At 40.7% G+C, this 19239-nt stretch overlaps 1 protein-coding gene across 1 annotated transcript in view; it reads left to right on the plus strand.

Annotated features, from left to right (window-relative positions):
- Positions 1-19239, plus strand: part of LOC119741233 (muscle M-line assembly protein unc-89-like) — a 32014-nt gene continuing 12775 nt past the window's right edge. The window contains exon 1 of the mRNA XM_038216976.1: positions 1-139. Within this exon, the coding sequence (XP_038072904.1) occupies positions 43-139 (97 nt within the window). The 5' untranslated portion in view covers positions 1-42. The remainder of the gene's footprint in view (positions 140-19239) is intronic.

A 19239-nucleotide genomic window follows, 5' to 3' on the forward strand; every position in this document is an offset into this window, starting at 1 on the left:
TTGCACGTGAAATTGAATCGGTGGCAGACTAAACTTGGACAGATGAAAGACAAGATGGCAGCTTCCATGTGGAACGACACTCGAGTTTCGCCACCGCCCATTGCAAGTTGTTCTTACGATTGTTACGAAATTGAGGAAGGTAGTACACAAGATACATGTTTTATTACACGCTGTAGATCATATTTACGGCTCTACTATAGCTCTACTGAGTGAAGCGTTGAACTTATAGCTCTACTGAGCTGAGTGGAGCGTTGAACTACTCCTACTCTAGCCTAGCTGGAGTTACCCACCCCTGAGTTTTATCATTGGGTTGTCATCTAGGGCTGGAGCGCATTTTTCTCAAAACTTGTAGTATTTGCAAAAAAAAATTGGAAAATGTTCAATTTTGACCCCGTTACACACTAATTGCAACTGCAACTCACCCCAAACTTGCCTGGAATAACCATTACACAGGTCCTTGAAGTAAAAAACGATCCACGATGAAGATTCAGCCTACAATTGCAGTGAAAACAGGAGGAATAACCGCTAACTTGACAACCTTGCTGGATTGGCCAGGACCGCCATTGGTTTGTGCACAAAAAAAATTGTGTACAATGAATGGCGGTCGATTAACAGGCACAGAGAGCGATCGCTGTCAACTACTCGTTTTTGCCGGCTGCGCTGGCTGTTGGCGCCTGACGTCACGCGGAAGCGTAACACCCGATGACTGTTTCATGCACTAGTATAAGGTTAACCACTCGCATCACAGCTTTGGTACTGGAACCGCAACCAATAGTGCATGAAACAGTCATCGGGTAATACGCTTCCGCGTGACGTCAGGCGCCAACAGCCAGCGCAGCCGGCAAAACGAGTAGTTGACAGCGATCGCTCTCTGTGCCTGTTAATCGACCGCCATTCATTGTACACAATTTTTTTTGTGCACAAACCAATAGCGGTCCTGGCCAATCCAGCAAGGTTGTCAAGTTAGCGGTTATTCCTCCTGTTTTCACTGCAATTGTAGGCTGAATCTTCATCGTGGATCGTTTTTTACTTCAAGGACCTGTGTAATGGTTATTCCAGGCAAGTTTGGGGTGAGTTGCAGTTGCAATTAGTGTGTAACGGGGACAAAATTGAACATTTTCCAATTTTTTTTTGCAAATACTACAAGTTTTGAGAAAAATGCGCTCCAGCCCTAGATGACAACCCAATGATAAAACTCAGGGCTGGGTAACTCCAGCTAACTCTAGCCCTAGCTTGAGTGACTCCAGCTGACATGCTCATATTCATTCACATGTAGCGCTGGAGGAAGGCCTGTGCGTTTCCATGTGGTAGCAAGAGACCCTAAAAAAATGGCCTCTCCAAAAATTGTTCATTTTCACCTCTAATATCCCACCCCAGAGTTCACTCACATACCTCATAATTTCAGCAGTCATTTACGAAGCCTAATGATCGATTTGAAACAAGACCAACAAAAAAAAAGTGAAAAATCTTGACGATTTCGGTGGCTTGTCCGTAAAAATACGCCTGTTCCAACGGCTGTATTCCATTTAGTAGTAAGGGAGGCGGGGGTGCTGGACTTTGTCATAGGTCTGTGGGTAGTACAGGGCCATTAATGAGAAGTCAGGGTACCAGACTTTGTCATAGGTCTGTGGGTAGTACAGGGCCAATGGGAAATCCCCCGATCTCAAGAAAAAAAAAAATAAAAAAAATAAATCTAACGGAGAGAGAGTGAGAGAAAGAAAAAAATTAGCTCCTCTACCTGTAAAAGGTGAGGAGCTGTTTTTTAATATAAAAATGGAGAGTAATATGTTTAGACCGACGAGTATTTGAAAAATTAATAAAAAATAATATCGGTTTTTATTAAATATATCAATGAGTGAAAACCTGGAGCTATCTAATAAAACAGATAAGTGCGATCATCATATAATCATCGAGAATGGTTTTTTAGTTTGTGAAACGTGCGGTGAAATAGTTTCGCGTTACTTTGATTTTTCGGCAGAAAATGCGCAAGAAGATCGTATCAATTGGTCAACTTTAAAGAGAAACAAAAGCAAAACTGTGGAGAAACTTATTTTGTCGGTGTGCCCAGAGCAAGGCTCAGAAGATGTTCAAGAAACAATCAATAAATATAACGAGCTCGTTAATTACAAAACATTGAGGGGAAATGGTTGCGTCAAACGGTCGTTAATAGCGGCGTGTTATCATCACGTCGTTGGATTAGACAAAGAACGAGTTAGAGATTTATTTAAAGTGACTCAAAATCAATTTAATAAGGCACTAAAGAGATACGATGACCACTACAATAAAGGCGGGGCCGAGGGCGTAGCCCTAAGAGGTGAAATAGAGGTATAACTCGGTGGATCGCTTTCATAATGTTTATTTACCGAGAATTTGAACTTGTAAGTTTTTCGATAAGAGATTTTTTTTCTTTTGCCAGCCGTTCGTCTACCCGTTTTTTAACTTCTTTTTCAAAGTCTGTATCGTTTTTAATTTTTTGAAGCTTTGTGCTGGTCTTTGTTCTGATTTTTTGCTTAAGCTCGTTAAATTTTGCGAGCTCTCTCGTAATCAGTAAGAACTCTTCGTGCGATATATCTCCGTCGTTGATGGCTTGAGACACGTATTCTTCAATAGTGTTAAGTTTGGAGTCCGCTAATATTTTAATCTGGTCGTGCTTTTTTAGCTTGGTGGATAATCGCCTAGACGCGATTCTAAGCAGAATATCTACACCAAAAGCGCCTATAAACGTTCCTTCTAGCACCAATCCAACGGGGGCTGATATAACACCCAAGAGAGCGGGAATACCGACAGCCCCCGCTATAGCCCCCAATCCTTCTAATCCTATCTCTACGTAATTAATAGTGTCGATCACTCTCTTTATTTTTTTATAAGTGTGCTCTCGGTGGTCTCTCTCTTTTAAGATTAAAGATCGAATCTCTTCAATCTTTTTTAGTCTGTATACTTTTGTTTCTTCGTTACTATTTAATCGGAGTACATCTCCAGAAATATCGGGGTATAACGCCTTACCATCTACACTCATGTTTTTAATATAAAAAGATTTTAAAATTAAAAGATCTCCAACTCTATCATGATACTCACACCCTTGTTGTTGATGATCTGTCCTTTTTCACCTATGATTGAAAATGTCAGTTTGTCGATTATACCGTTTTTAAGTTTTTTGAAATCCTCGACTCTATCAGGCTCGGGTTCGCGCGTACCCACGGGTACGATTTTTAAGATGTCAGACGGACGACCATCAAAAAAGTTTTCACTCGTACTTAATTGCGGGCAGCGAATAAACAAAAATTTAAACGGATGAATGTCGTAAGACCCCACATATACCACATTGGGTATCAGTCTTCCTTTGGGTAAATTGAGTAATCGAGAGACTTCTCTGTTTAAGCGCAATTTGAGATTGACGTCGGTTACCACCAACGTCACCTTTTTAGATTCTCTAAATATTTGAAAACTTACCCCGGGTATATAATTTAAAATGAAATCGAACCAATCGACGTCGTACCACCCAGGTGGGATGGTGACTGAACCGGTGACTCCGGCTGGTAACGGCGCTAAAAGACTCGGAGAAATAAAATCTAAATTATCACCAGACACGACAAGACTCCCACGTATTGTTATCCCAGCATGTCTAATTACTCTCGCTCTAGGTTCGCTTATTATACCTTGGATATATTCTAGCGCTATCTTTTTACCTTCATTGATGAAGTCTATTCTTTCAAATAAAGTTGTTATTAAAAATATAATCGTATTGCGTTGTACGTCGGTTAGTGTTCTTTCTTGACTTTTAACGTGTAATTTTATTTGTCTTTCAGATATTTGTTTTTTTTCTTTTTCGATCGATTCTAAAGCAGAGTCTAGTCTATCTTCTTCATACGCTTCTATAAGATCGTTTATAACTCTATTGAAAGTATTTTCGTCTCTAATTAAAAAGTCGTAGGGGTACTCGGGTACCAATTGCGCAATAAAATCTCTATCTGTTCTTACTTCTAGATCTGGGTTAACCCGTTCGTAACTTCTACTAGTATCACCAAGTCTTTCAGCGGGTCTCCCATCTATTTGCGTATACCAATCAATCTCCGTGGCGCTGGAAATATTAAAATATCCGGGGTTAAACATTACTCTTTTTACGCGTACAGATTTTTGACCGTTTAAATTATCTACAACGTCTTCTAATTTAAACGTCTGCTCATTTTGAAACAAGTGAAACGAATGCATTTATTTTAAAGTCTTTTTATATTAAAACTGAAACAAAACAATGGCTGCTTTTATGTCGTTAAAAAAGCAGATACAATCGATAGCTGATCAGGTAACGCAACAAGTAAATCAAAATGTAGCCAAACGACAAGCTATCACCCCAGCGCTTGTACTAGACAGTCCGTATCTCACTGGCGAATTCGAGATTACGGTCAACGCGTCTAACACGTTTTTAACCCCGTTTCCCGACTTAATCTCGGACTATAAAATATCTCGCCTCAATACCAACGATGCTGTACTTCGTTGGAAAATAGACCCCATGTCTTTTTATCAAAATCAGTTAAACTTTGCGATCTATTGCGCTACAACGGGCTGTGGTGTTGGAATCGATATTTTAAACTCGAACAACCGTTACGTTAAAGCCTTATTTAATTTTCATCTATACTTTACGGTGAGAAGGATATTAAACGACATGGCCGTAGCAATACCGGGAGAAGACTCGTTTGACGCTCTCAGCAACACCTATGATCGTGGAGCATTTACCAACATCTGTCGGACGTTTGCCATCGATCAAAATAAGTCTTTTAAACAGACGAGAGATCAAAAGACTTATGGCTTAGGTCGGCTTTTTCTTTGGAACGAAAAAACAAAATCGTTTTTACTCTTGCCGTTAGACTATGATAAAAACACGACCACACTCGACGATTTTATCAACCCCACGGGTGATAAAAATTGGGGTTTAGACGATCAAAAAAAACACGATGCTTTTTTTAAGCATTGGAAGGGTTATCTCGAACAAGACGACATCGTCAAAATGGCTTGGTTAGATTTTATACCCGACACGAGTTCGTTCACCTCCGCGGGAATCATAAAGATCAACGAATCGATCAGATCTTACGTGTACGCTTTACTCGGTGCGCAGGCTCAAACAAGAACGAGTGTCTTAACACCAGGCACTGGATTAGACGCTCAGAGACAATTTAACGTCATCGTTGAAGATATCATCAATGCAGTAGACGATATGGAAACGAGTATCGATCAATTTCAAGACTCGCTGCAGTATGCCAGAACGCCTTTAAATTTTGTCGTGAAACCTGGGTTGTATTTAATTCCATCGGATATGAACTTGAGGATTGGAACGCATGAAGGTTATAACAACAATCTTCAAATCGCTACCCAGAGTATGAAAACTGGTTTGGTGCCAGATTTAAACTCACAACCTCAGCCGGACGACTCTTTTGATGACACCGATGACGTCGCGCCACCAACACCCCTAGAGCCTATGACCGATGTTGTATCACCAGCACCAACACCAACACCAACACCAACACCAACACTAACACCAACACCAGCACTCACACCAGCACCAACACTAACACCAGCACCAACAGTTTTAACCCAACCCACGAAACTACAAACTCACCAAGACGAAAAATTATCGTTGACGGTAGGAATATTAGCTATCGTTGGCATGGGTATTTTAGCTTATGAGGCAACGCGATAAGTCACACTCTAATCTCACAACACAAAAAAAAAGCCTTACCAGCACAAAGTTGGTAAGGCTTATTTTTTTGTTTAAACTTGATTACAACTACCATCGTTTTTGCAGGTACGCAAACACCAAGGCTCCCACACCCAAAAACAAAGCCCACACGTGTTCGGCCAACCACGATACGGACTTACTCAGCGCGTTAAATAGCCAACTCAGTATGCTACCTATGATGCCCGGCAGAGCACCCAACGCGCTCACTCCGAGTTTTTGAAGAGCAGATGCAAAATTAGCGAGTTGTTTTGAAATCCACTCTTTAATACCGCCTTTTGGTGGTGTTGGTGTTGGTGTTGGTGTTGGCGATGGTGCGGGTGGGGCACCCGCGCCTCTCACGCTAGCGACGATGCTACTCACTATCGTGCTGATGGCTAAACTCAAAGCGGCTAAAATACTCACTACGGTCACACCTTGTTCTCTAAACAGAGTTCTAATCTTTTCTGCCAGAGTCGTGTCGTCGCCTAAAATTTTATTAATCGTTTCTTTGATTCTAGCGATCTGACTTTTGAGCCCTCGTTCGTTGGTTTTTGCGGCTTCTAATCTGGCGGATCTTTCAACGTTCAAGTCGCTCAATTTATCGTTTAACTCTCGTCGACCCTCTTCGCTGTGAGATTCGTCGAGTTCTTGTCTCGTGGCTGCAATCTCTTGGTCTAGTTCTGTGAGACGCGATAAATTAAGTTCTAGATTACCTCTCAACGTCTGAAGAGTTTTGTCTAAACCCTGGAGTTCTCTGTAATTTAACCCTTCCGTTTTAGCGTCGGTGTCGCGTTGTAAATCGTCTATAATCTCGGTTATCTCATCTGTGGCTCTGGGTAGTTCTGTCATGGGGATATTCTCAGTTTGTACTTGTTCGAGCGGGTTACGTTTATAATCTTTAAAACCCAATCCTTTTCTAATGAAATCTCTACCTGGAAGATCTAACGCTTTTGCATTACTCTCTATACTCTTTAGACTCAAGAATTTTGTGGGGTTTCTTTTATCCGTTAACCTTACTAAGGCTTTATCAGTTGCTTGGAAAAATAAACCGTCTTTATTACCGACAAAATTTTCGTATCGCGGAGCTAATGGTCCGTCACCTCTGTTAAATTTTTTGTAAAACTCATCGACGCGATCACTTGTGACCATGCTTCTTCCTTGATCTAAAACGTCATCTATGTCGGTAGTGAGGATTGGTGGTGCAGGAGTATCAAAAGTATCCTCCCAATCCAGATTGGTCTCTGCTACATCATCATCATCGTCGTAATCATCTTCATCGTAATCGTAATCATCAACGGGGTCAAAGTCAAATCCTCCCTCAGCCATTTATTTAATAAACCTATTTAAATTATGCCGTTTTCATTATACTGCCCGGTAGTATACCCTGGGCCACCAACCAATTTTGCGTGGCCAGAGCTCCACTTATAATACCCGTCAATTTACCCGCATCTTCTACGCTCAGTTTGCTCAAATCCGGCGCTTTCATTTTGAGTAGTTTATTTCCTACCATGGCGTATCCCATCACCAGACCCGATATGACGGCTCCGTGATAAATCGTATTAGCTATTCCGTTGGTGTCAAAGTTACTCATCGTTTTTAATATAACAATTTTTAAATTGCTGGTTTAGCTACAGACCTAAAAGGTCTGATCTATTCCATGTCTAGCGTTTTGGGGGCGATGGGTGTAGTGGGTTGCGTGACTACCGGCACTGGCTGTACTACCGGCGCAGTTGTCTTTCTTGTTAGTACCAGCAGCCCCACTCCTATTATGGACGCTATTGCACCCCACATGGCCCAAGAGTTGTAGTCTGGTGAGCTCGTATTATCATCTGATGTTACGTTCATTTTTGCTAATTTTAATTTCATCTGTCTATTGTGCTCGGCTAAAGCTTTACCCTGCTGTATTCGTTTAGGATTTTTAGTCTTGGTCACTCTCGTTACCGTCGGTGACGACGTTGTTTTTATCGGTTGGGGCGTCTCTGTCTCTGCTGGTTGAGCTGTGATCGGTGCTTGTTGATCTTCCATTTATTATATTAGGTTTATTAAATTTCAAATGTTTTGTTGTGATTATCGTAGCAACTAGGGGTGATATTAAAGTTCCGTACTTGTAACAAACGTCGCTCAACATACCAGCCATACTCGCGCTTATAATAGGATCGGAACTCAAGTCGTTGGTGAGTTCTTCTTCAGAATCTATAGTGACGTTATATCCTAAAACTTGTACGGGTGTAACCACAGCTAACACTCTCGAAAATAGACTTAAAGTGTATTTACCAACAGTTTGAACAATTTCATTTCCAAATTTAGTTTCGTACAGATGATATAATTTGTCGAGTTCTTTGCTGTCAAGAGCTTCGATTTGTTTAACGGTGTATTCCTTTCCCAAGTACTTTCTAGAGTTTCCGGCTGCTATGACACCGCACAAACGATCTTTATGTTCTGCGTTGTGATCTTGTTCGTTCGTTAAAGTCAGTTTTAGGTCCTCCATTTAATTAGAAACGAATTTAATTTTGTTGTGGCTGTTGCAACTTTGTTACAAAGGCAAAGGTACTCGTAGGTGTAAAACGATAGATTAAGCGATATGACGATAATAGCCAAAAACTGCAAATACTCGAATATTGCTATCATTTACTAACAGCAAAATGTATTTTGTTGACGTTTGTTGATTAGCAAATTGTAATGGTTGTGTAGCTTGTTGAATAGGTTGCTGTAAACAACTCAATAGTTAGCTGTCAACAATTCAATAGTTAGTTGTAAACAATTCAATAGTTAGTTGTAATCAACTCAATAGTTAGCTGTAATCAACTCAATAGTTAGTTGTAAACAACTCAATAGTTAGTTGTCAACAACTCAATAGTTAGTTGTCAACAACTCAATAGTTAAGTTATTAACCTACTCAAGTAGCTCGTAACTAACTGGAGGTTCGGTGTATACGACCAATTTACTATATTTCACATCTCTCAAACGTCGTTTTATATAATCTCGTTCTTCAATGGGTACGACGTCATTTTCGTCTAACGCTTGATCAAACGATGTTTTATCTTTACAGTAAAATAACGCTAACCATGCCGTGTTTTCTCTATAATCTTTTAAAACGCTGTTGTACTTTTGGGTCAGTAACCAACAGCTGTGATTTACGTGTCTTCCGCTAAACGCCATCTTGCTTAGCGCGCACGTCTTTTTACGATATTTAATCTCTTGATCCGAAGAGCAATCGTCCACGATAAACAGCGTGGCAACACCTTCGAATATTTTACTGTAAAAATCGATCGCTTCGTTGAGCGTCATCTTGTACAATTCCGGATCGCAGAGGTATACCTCGGGATCTGCTTGAATCCACTTTCTTTCGATGTACGTTTTGTTTTTAAATATGGTAGGGCAAATGATGACTATAACTTCAAATACGTTTTTATAGTCTGACTCTAACAGATCCAAAATCCATTTGGTTTTACCCGAATTTGTTTTGCCGACGATTAAAGCGCAATGCGGTTGTGTCATTTTAACTTAACAGAGATTTAAAATTTCCGTCTTCCAAGCTCAATTGAGCATCCATGACCAAAAAGACGTACATCGTGAGGTCACCTTGACTTTCGGCTTCTCTGTTAAATTGAACGTTGATGCCTCCTCCGTCTCCGAGTTTCCTACCGGATCCGTGAGCGGAATTGTCGTCGTTACTTCTAAAATCGAGCCACAGACCGTACTTGTTTTTTAGATAGTCTCCGAGGTCACAACCCGTCAAATTTAAGTCTTTAGCTACTCCGCGCCCGCTTTCGGTATCGCTGTCTCCAAAGAACTTGCTAATTTCATTCCAGTGTTGATATTGAAACATGCCTTGACTGTAGAGTTGATTGGGTTTACCTTCTACAGTCACCGATGTTTTGGTTAGTTTTGGATTATAAAATCGCTGCGGGCTTTTCTCCGTGGGATCTTTAAACAAAAACAAAATACCCTTGAGACTCCTGATGGGTTGATTGACGCTGACATTCCAAAGTGTGTCCGATTTGTTGACAGATCTAACTTCTAGCGAGTGGATTTTATCAAACAGATATTGCATTAACCCCTTGTGTTTATTTCTGATGGTGATGGCTAGGTCTCTGTTGGTCACCACTTCGTATTCGAGAGACAAGTCTGAGATACTGTACATCGCCGCCGTATCTGAACTGTTGACTACTTTATCGTGATCGTTAAACTTTATCTCATACGTCAGAGGTTGTTTTAAACCGCTGGGGTAAAAAGGGTGATGCGAAGTCAGTATGTCAATGTCTAGGGGAATACAATATCTGTTACCATAGCCATCCGCGATAGCCTGATCTTTACCGTTGTTGGCGCCCGCGTTAGCATCATTTGCCCCCGTTCTTAGTTTAGACACGTTTTCTTTTTCTATGCCCGAGTACGCCATGTTTCGAGTTGCCGAGCTGTTGATCCAATTGTCTTTAAAGTTGTGATACACGTCGGCGTTACGATAACTTATAATTTCGTGACCTTGAAGCCTGACGCTGATTTCACTGACTAAATTTCTGGCCAAATTGCTAAAAATGGTTCTATTGTCGTCGCTTCCACCGTCGAGTTCTAAACTAAAAGCTAATTTACAAGTGCCGGGTACGATCACGTCGTCTACGCCCAATTGAGGAAACTTAACTCTCAGCGTTTGCCCCGCCGATATACTACTAGGATTGTGGGTAATGACCACCTCTTTTCTCTCACCCTTGATAGATCTGGGTATTTTTAATAGCCTGCTGGGATTGAGCTTTTTTCCGTACGCATTCATTTTATTTATACGAGTTTTAAATTTAAAGATATCTGTAAGCCAAGAAGCCCACCAATAGCGTTCCTCCCGCGATAAACGCCAGTTCTTTTTCTATTTGTTGGTCGCTAGGCTCGTAAAAATCTTCGAGTTTGGGTTCGCGGGGTAACTCGACGTTTTCTCCGGTCATTTCGTTGTAGTAACGCAACGCTTGGTCTACGTTGGAAAATGTTTCTTTAGAGGCATTTTGTTTTCTGATACGTTCGTTGAGAAAATCGAGTCGTTTTGTTCGTTCTCGTTGCCACTGATATTTGGCGGCCGAGAGTTGTTCTGTCGCTAAATCGTGTCTCTTACGCTCTTCGCTGCCATCATCCCTTAGACTTGAAAATAAAAAGTTTGAACCCGAAAAAGCTAAGGCGTTTATGATCGCACCTCCAACCATCATAGCAACAGCTGACGCCATCTATTTAATGTATAAAGCCTTTTAAAATTATTATTATAGTAAATGATGGATAAACTTCAAAAACTGTATTATAGCCCGAGCGGTTATTGGAGAGGTGAAAGCGCCGTCGACCATTTACACGATAAAACAAAAATCGATAAAAAGGTAATCAGAGATTGGCTTAAAAAACAAGCGATCTGGCAAATTTATCTACCGGGTCCCGCGTATGTACCCAGGCCTACGAGTACTTCGCGAGAGTTTGAAACACCAAACGACTTTCACCAAATGGATGTGCTATACCTACCCTGGGATAAAGTAAAACGCAAGACTTATAAATACGCTTTGACGGTTGTCGACGTTGCAAGTCGATACCACGAAGCAGAACCTTTGGTTTCTAAAACGGCGGATTCTACCCAGGATGCTATCGTCAAGATTTACGCGAGATCGCCTTTGAGTTACCCTAAAACGTTGAGAGTAGATGCCGGTACCGAATTTAAAGGTGCATTTAAAAAATGGATGGCTTCAAAAAACGTCGAGATTATCGTAGGTAAACCAGGAAACCACCGATCGCAGGGTATCGTAGAAAGATTTAACCGAACGCTAGCCGAGAGACTGTTTGGTCATCAGTACGCTCAAGAAATGTTAAATCCCGAGAGTAGAAACACGCAATGGGTCGAGCGATTACCCAGCGTGATCAAAGCTATAAACGATGAAACGACGAGATTAATAGCTAAAGCGCCGTCAGAGGCGGTTAAACTAGAACAGGTCTGGCAATCGCCGGCTAACCCCGTTAAAACAAAAGAGCAACAATTACCGCAAGACGCAATGGTTAGATATTTATATTACCCGGGTGAGCAAGAGGGTGGAACCTCGAGAAGAGCCACGGATCCCATTTGGAGCATAGACATCTTTAACGTGGAAAAAAGAACGAGTCAATTTAAAATGATTAACGGTAAAAAAGTCACGACGGGTCCTACTCTTTATTACCTTCAAAACGGTCCAAAAAGGAGTTTTGTGAGACAAGAGCTTCAAGTCGTACCTGAGGACACGCAATTACCGCCTAATTAATATCTAGATTACGGTGACCATAAGCGAGCGTGTGTATTCCATCCGGTAAAATGTACCTCTTGGTATCCAACGGACTCAACGACAGTTTATTTTGAGATATGGTGTAAAGGATGTGATTTTCCGATCTAATGTGAGTCATCGTTTCTGTTTTAGATTTATTTTTAAAGATGCAGTCGTAGTAGTGCCGGTGTTTTAATTTTTTGTCAGTGACCGATTTTGTGACCCCCTTGGCTTTTTTAAGAGTGATGTCATCCGCTAAAATCGAATACATTTTAGGTCTTACGCAAACGGCTTCTTGAATGACCTTACCTCCAAACTCGTCTTTAAATTTACCGATCACTTTCTTATTGGTTGGATTGTACAAAGGATGATCTGTTGGGTAATTTGAAAAGTCGTAGTGTTGCCCGTGAGATTGTATGTCTTCGTATATGTCATCCGTGTAAACGACAATCAACAGACTGTCCGTATCAGTATACATCAACCTGATTTGATCTCCGTACTTGTCTTTCAATCGGTTGTAATAAAAATCGTACATCAGCGTCTTTGAGAGATCTAAGATACTCACTCCGCAGTAAATGGGTTTGTTTAACACGGTTGTCGTTTTATATGTTTCAACAAACGACAGGTCACATTCTGGAAACGGCGTTGTCGTTTTATACCTCGGTTTTTGAATTATTTTTTTGTATTTTTCTTGATCGCTCTCGTTATTATCTCTCAGTAGGTAACCATCTATTCGATTTCTAACGTTTTCCATCGTCTTACCAAACACGCTGTTATTCATCAGTTTAAAAAAGTCTTTCTCAAAATCAGAGGTTGCTTTGGTTCGGAGTTGCGTGTTTTTATCGATGTAAGATTTCATCCAAGGCGCTTGTTTAAATTTTAACACGCGATGCACCTTTTTAAATTTCAAACCTAGATTGAGGTATGACTGCAACGTAACGTAGTGCAACACGTATTTTTGTTTTGGATTAAGCGTACACGTTAATTTTTGTACGTCGCTACTAGGTTCGGTATCTAATAATTCGTTTTGATAATCAGACATCCACTCTTGGGGTATGATGATGTTTTCTGGTGCTAGGGGAAAATCGTTATGCTTGGTGTGTAGATCGTTCGGGTAATCGAGGTCTACTTCAAAGCAATAACCGGTGTTTGACGTTTTCTTCAGCGTTAATATTCTTTCTTCGGTAAACGGTTTCGAGGGTGTCCATTTAAAATCGCTGTACGGTAGATATTGACTCATAGCCCAACCGTACAGATTGTTGGCATCCAGATAAGCGATATAACTAGAGGGTTTGTTTGAATCGTAGTCATCGAGATATTGATTATTGGCTTTGTGATGTCTCATTCCACCCACGCTCGATATGCCTCCTCGTTTTGCCTTTTCAAAAAATAAATGTTTGTCTACGTCTTGCAATAGTTCGAGTTTAACTTCCGAGTGTTTTAATAGAGCATCCCACGACAATCCGGGTGCGGTAAAATAATTGGCTGGATCTAGCCCGTAGTTTGTAATACACGTTCTTCTAAAGTTTTCAAATACGCCTGCAAGTAATAACGTATCGGTGGTCACGTACAAGTCGTGATATTCTCCTAGATTTTGTATATTAAACTCGTTCCACACGCGTTGAGCTCTGTCGTAGTCTTGTTGCGATATATGTTCGTCTTTTAGTCTGCTGTAAAACTTGCCGATGGGTGGTAGGCTGGTCTCTTGAAACTTATCAAACGAGTTCATATATTCGTAGGGATAAATTCCTTTTTGTAATAGCAAGTCAGGATGTTTAAAATGCTTTTTGAGTAGCTGAAACGACTCTTTTGGACAAGCTTTCACTAATTTATCCAACGATGATGCCATAAAACTAAACGAGTCTAAAAATCGTAGATTTCCTATCGAAAACGAAATATACTTTTCTGAATTTTTAGCGATCACTTGTATTTCTGTTTGGCTATCGTATTCTGAAATACTCTGCATGATTAAATGTGCGTCGTAATTTTGTAAATTGTGAAAAAAGACTGGTATCGGTGTACAACCGGGTTTAATTTGTAGTTTGAGGTTACAATAAGCGTGTGATGCACCCCTATATTTACCAGTGACGTGACAGTGATCTCTCACCTTTCTAAATTTATTAATGTTCTTGTTACAGTCGAGACATTTAGACTCGGTAAATCCCTTACTATTTTTGTACTGATATTCTTTCTTTTGTTTTATCGTTTTGGGTTCTCTGGGGTTCTGGCACTGACAGTTGCTCGAATAATTGGTATAAATTGGTTTTTCGCAAATCCAACACGTGTTTGTTTTATCGTGATGGTCTTTAGCTCGCTCGTTAAATTTCATGGTTTGGGGTTTTTCAAATAGGCAATTAATATCGCTTTGTAATTGTAACAACGTCGTTATAAATCTAGTTGAAGCGTCTTTGCCTCTATAAGTCTCTTGATATACATTTTTACCGTCACATCGGACGACAACTAGCGAATAACCGCTAGCTTTGTGAACGTTAATCTTTTTTGTGTTTGTCTCTTTATCTGTGGATGTTGTTGTTTGTAATATGGATTCAAAGTCGGCATAAATGACAAATGGTGCTTTTTGTTTGTGCCTATAGTTTTTAAATTCTAATATCGGTACGTCTCTCTCTTCACTTGGTTGCCCGTCTATGTATTTTGGTTTACCCAGAGGAAATACAATCTTTGATGGATGTGTATCTATACCCTTACAATCGGCGATATGTTTGTCTAATTTGTTTTGATTGGTAAAATGACAAAGACATCTTCGACAAAAATATTTCTTACATTTATGTTTCGTAACGTCGTATATCAACCTCGTAAAATCTTTTATCCAACAATAGTGATGCTTGTCACCTTTAGAAATCAAAAGCAGATCGATCTCTTTTGCCCCGTAGTTTTTAGACACATATAATGGATATATCTCACCCTCATAACCGTATACGTTTATCGATAAATTATTTTGTCTTTCTATCTTGGGTATCTGATCGACCGGTGTTGGAAAGTCAACACCTTTAAAACTGAGTCCGTCGTCTTTGGTGTATACAACAGGTTCTTCTTTATGAATTTTATAATTAGGATTATTTCTTATTTGATTTTGTACTTTATCCGTATACAACTCAAGAGCAGCTCTCAAACACCATCTCAAACACTCATCGTCTTTGTTTTTGATGTTGATCATCGCCTTCTTAATTTTAAGATATTCGGGTAGGTCTATGTAGGAACTACCTCTCGCTGGATTATATCTGTTGATGTTGATGTATAACGCCATTATCTTTTTTAAAACCCAACCCGATCCTTGATTCGTATACCTTTCATCCTTTTTGAATAGCTCTTCGATCTCTTCTTTTAAAGCCTGTTTTATTTGACTTTGATTTAAAACGGCTTTTTGCTTGCTATAATGAATAGCTTCGATCGTTTCGATCGTACCATCCGGTTTGGTTTTTTCGTATTTTATTTTGATTGTGAGCTCCATTTTTAAACCTCTCAGCTCTCTCAATTCAGACTTGATTTTATTGACTATTTGTTCCTTGTGCGAATCAAAAAACTTGATTAAATCGTGGTTATAAAGTCTGGGGTTTAATTCCCAGTTTCTGTAGTAATTTCTAAACCTTCTCGTTTCTCTAAAAGCTGACTCTGTAAAGTATTCGGGTTGTCTATATGTTTTAATCGCCGAGATTAAATCTTTTTTCAAAACTCGTCCTTTATAACCCGTCGGTACGTATTCTAGATTGTGTTCGTCTACAATCTGTTTGAGCTCATGTAGTGTCTTTTTCCTCAAGTTTTTAAATTTACTTTCATAATGTTTTATCCCCTCGATGTAAACTTTACGAGTAAGAGAAACATTTTCATTGTGCGGTATATTATACCGCTGTACGTAATCACGCAGCGTGGCTTTGTTCCATTTAGAATATCCTTTGACGGTTGGTCTAAACATATTACTCTCCATTTTATTATAGGAAATATAATATTTTTTCTTCATTTTTTTTGAGGTTAGACTTTTAGATTTATAAATAATTAGACTCCCCTCATTTTAGCGACGACAGATTTTTCTCTCTCACTCTCTCTCCGTTAGATTTATTTTTTTTATTTTTTTTTTTCTTGAGATCGGGGGATTTCCCATTGGCCCTGTACTACCCACAGACCTATGACAAAGTCTGGTACCCTGACTTCTCATTAATGGCCCTGTACTACCCACAGACCTATGACAAAGTCCAGCACCCCCGCCTCCCTTACTACTCATTTTGTTTTGCTAATTATATTAATGTATGCATCACGTGATGATGACATCAAAAAATCGGCGCGCGCGATGTATGTGGGTACCACACCGCTTTCAGGCGCCGCAAGTGAGTTCAATTTTCGTCTGGTGCGTTGTCGCGGAAAGCAAGACAACGAGAATGCTCTCCACGGCAACGCACCAAACGAAAATTGAACTCACTTGCGGCGCCTGAAAGCGGTGTGGTACCCAAATACATCGTGCGCGCCGATTTTTTTTATGTCATCACGTGATGCATACATTAATATAATTAGCAAAACAAAATGGAAGACAGCCGTTGGAACAGGCGTATTTTTACGGACAAGCCACCGAAATCGTCAAGATTTTTCACTTTTTTTTTGTTGGTCTTGTTTCAAATCGATCATTAGGCTTCGTAAATAACTGCTGAATGTATGAGGTATGTGGGTGAACTCTGGGGTGGGATATTAGAGGTGAAAATGAACAATTTTTGGGAGAGGCCATTTTTTTAGGGTCTCTTGCTACCACATGGAAACGCACAGGCCTTCCTCCAGCGCTACATGTGAATGAATATGAGCATGTCAGCTGGAGTCACTCAAGCTACTCTAGCCCCATTATGTGGCCTATTTACTGGACTGCCTCCTTAAACATAGGCCACACATCCACATGTACAAAAACGTGTCGCACTTTGCCAAATTTTGATTTTCACATTTAGGCTTAGTTTGTAGGATTTTTTGGCTTTAGAAGCATATTCACCCTCTTTATACTTATAGGCTAGTCAGAAAGTGCTGCCTTTTTCAAATGTCTAATTTTTGTGAAATTTCATGTTGAAATTTTGATACGCAAACGTGTAAAAATGAATCTGGAAATTTCACGAAAAATATACATCTGAAAAAGGCAGCACTTTCTGATTAGCCTATAATAAAAAAAAGAGGGTGAGTATGCTTCTAAAGCAAAAAAACCTACAAACTAAGCCTAAATGCGAAAATCAAAATTTGGCAAAGTGCGACACGTTTTTGTACATGTGGATGTGTGGCCTATGTTTACGGAGGCAGTCCAGTAAATAGGCCACATTTTGGGGGCTACTCCTACTCTAGCTCTACTGAGTGGAGCTTTGAATTACGGGTACCCCTCCATACAAACACTCCACCGATTTGCCATACTTTGGTGACGGCGTCACAGTAGCATAGTCACAAACCCAAAAAAACGGTAAAGAGAATACAAATGAGAGAGACAGTTACCCTGGATTGATCTACACATTCATGACATTCCATCAGACCCCTTACATTGTTCCCAAACAGCGAAAATTTTGAAGAAAAACAGCAAAATAGTCTGAAAACTTACAGCTCAATGTGTTCGCCGTGAGGCTCAATCCTTGCACCGGTTTGCCGAATGAGGGCGTCTGACGTGACGTCACCGTCGTTGCTCGATCGAAGAAAAACAAGTCGCGCTTTATCAACGACTGTTTCGTGTAATAATACGTGCTTCGATCCGCGCCGTACGACAGTATGGGCTTTGAACACACGCAAGGTGGAGACGGCTGAAACGTATTTAAATAACAATGGGATTTTCATTTGTCAGTATTAGCATGGAGGAAGGAATTAGTAGTTCTTTGATACAAGTTTCATGTGGGTATCTGTCGTCATTAATTTGTTTTTAATTTAGAACCTGTACGCTTCAGCCGTCTCCACCTTGCGTGTGTTCAAAGCCCATACTGTCGTACGGCGCGGATCGGCATGCTGTTGTGTATTTTTGAACCTAGCGAAATCGATCCGACATACATAATTCCGTACGGATGTTGAGTACTCACCTAGAAATCTAAATTTGCCCGTCCGATTGTTCAGGCTGTGTAATTTCGACGAAATTTGCCATCAATAAAGACCCATACGAACGTGTAGAAATTAGATTTTAACCCGACAAGCGACCCTGACAAATGACCCCGGACGAGTCGCTTGGACAGATTGACGGCTGTTTCATGTCGCAACCCCGAAAAAAAAACCATCTCGTGTACGTGAACGTGTGCGCACACGCACGAGGGCGCACGTGCGCCCGCGTGCGGTGCGGTGAGAGAGGAAAGGACTTGAAACTTGTCTAAAACGATGTCTCTTTTAGCTGCGACAGTAAACAGCCGTCGAATCATACGAAACAGGACGGTACAATAAAACATAATGCGCATGCGTCAGTTGGGAGAAAATGGCAGCTAGCAGGGCTAGCTTCATGAACCTTCATGAACCGGGGCCAGAATTTTCCTCAAATTTCGTCAAATACAAGTTTTGACGTACAAACAGATTTCAAGACAGCTTCATATGTGAGTACTTATTACATGGGCAAAGTAACGTCCAGTGTGTGTAACGGAGGGAGTCAGAGGGACAATTTCGCCAGGTTCGAAAAATACACAACAGCGTGGCGTAGTTTACAAGCCACGTTCACGGGTCTAACTCACGTTATGTGCACCAAACAAACATCGGTGGATTCTGTCGGTTGTTCGGCAAAAATGATGAAAAATATGCCCTTTCCGCACTGAGCCAACCTGACACTTGAAACGTGCACGCGCGCAGAATGATCGCAGTCATTTTCGGTTTGATCGCTCGGAGAGCGCCGCGGGGGTACGGTACGAGCTGAACGATAATATGCGCATGCGTACAAGTGCAAGTACGTACCCCCCACAGCGTGCTCCGAGCGATCGAACCGAAAATGACTGCGATCATTCTGCGCGCATGCACGTTTCAAGTGTCAGGTTGGCTCAGTGCGGAAAGGGCATATTTTTCATCATTTTTGACGAAAAACCGACAGAATCCACCGATGTTTGTTTGGTGCACATAACGTGAGTATGTCATGAGGTATTGTACGGAGTTTACGGGCAAACTGTGCAGCGGTTCTGTGGGAAATAGCTTGGTTGTGATGGACGTTTTTGTACTTAGTTGGTGTTTTGTAGAGGCAAACAGTTTTGCGGGGTAAGCTGCCTATGAGGCTCCACTACGTGGAGCCTCATAGTTCTAGGAGTAGCGTTGAACTACGCGGTACCCTCCGTACAAACGCTCCACCGA

This window comes from Patiria miniata, unplaced genomic scaffold (genome assembly GCF_015706575.1).
Source record: "Patiria miniata isolate m_02_andy unplaced genomic scaffold, ASM1570657v1 HiC_scaffold_5, whole genome shotgun sequence".
Taxonomy (NCBI): domain Eukaryota; kingdom Metazoa; phylum Echinodermata; class Asteroidea; order Valvatida; family Asterinidae; genus Patiria; species Patiria miniata.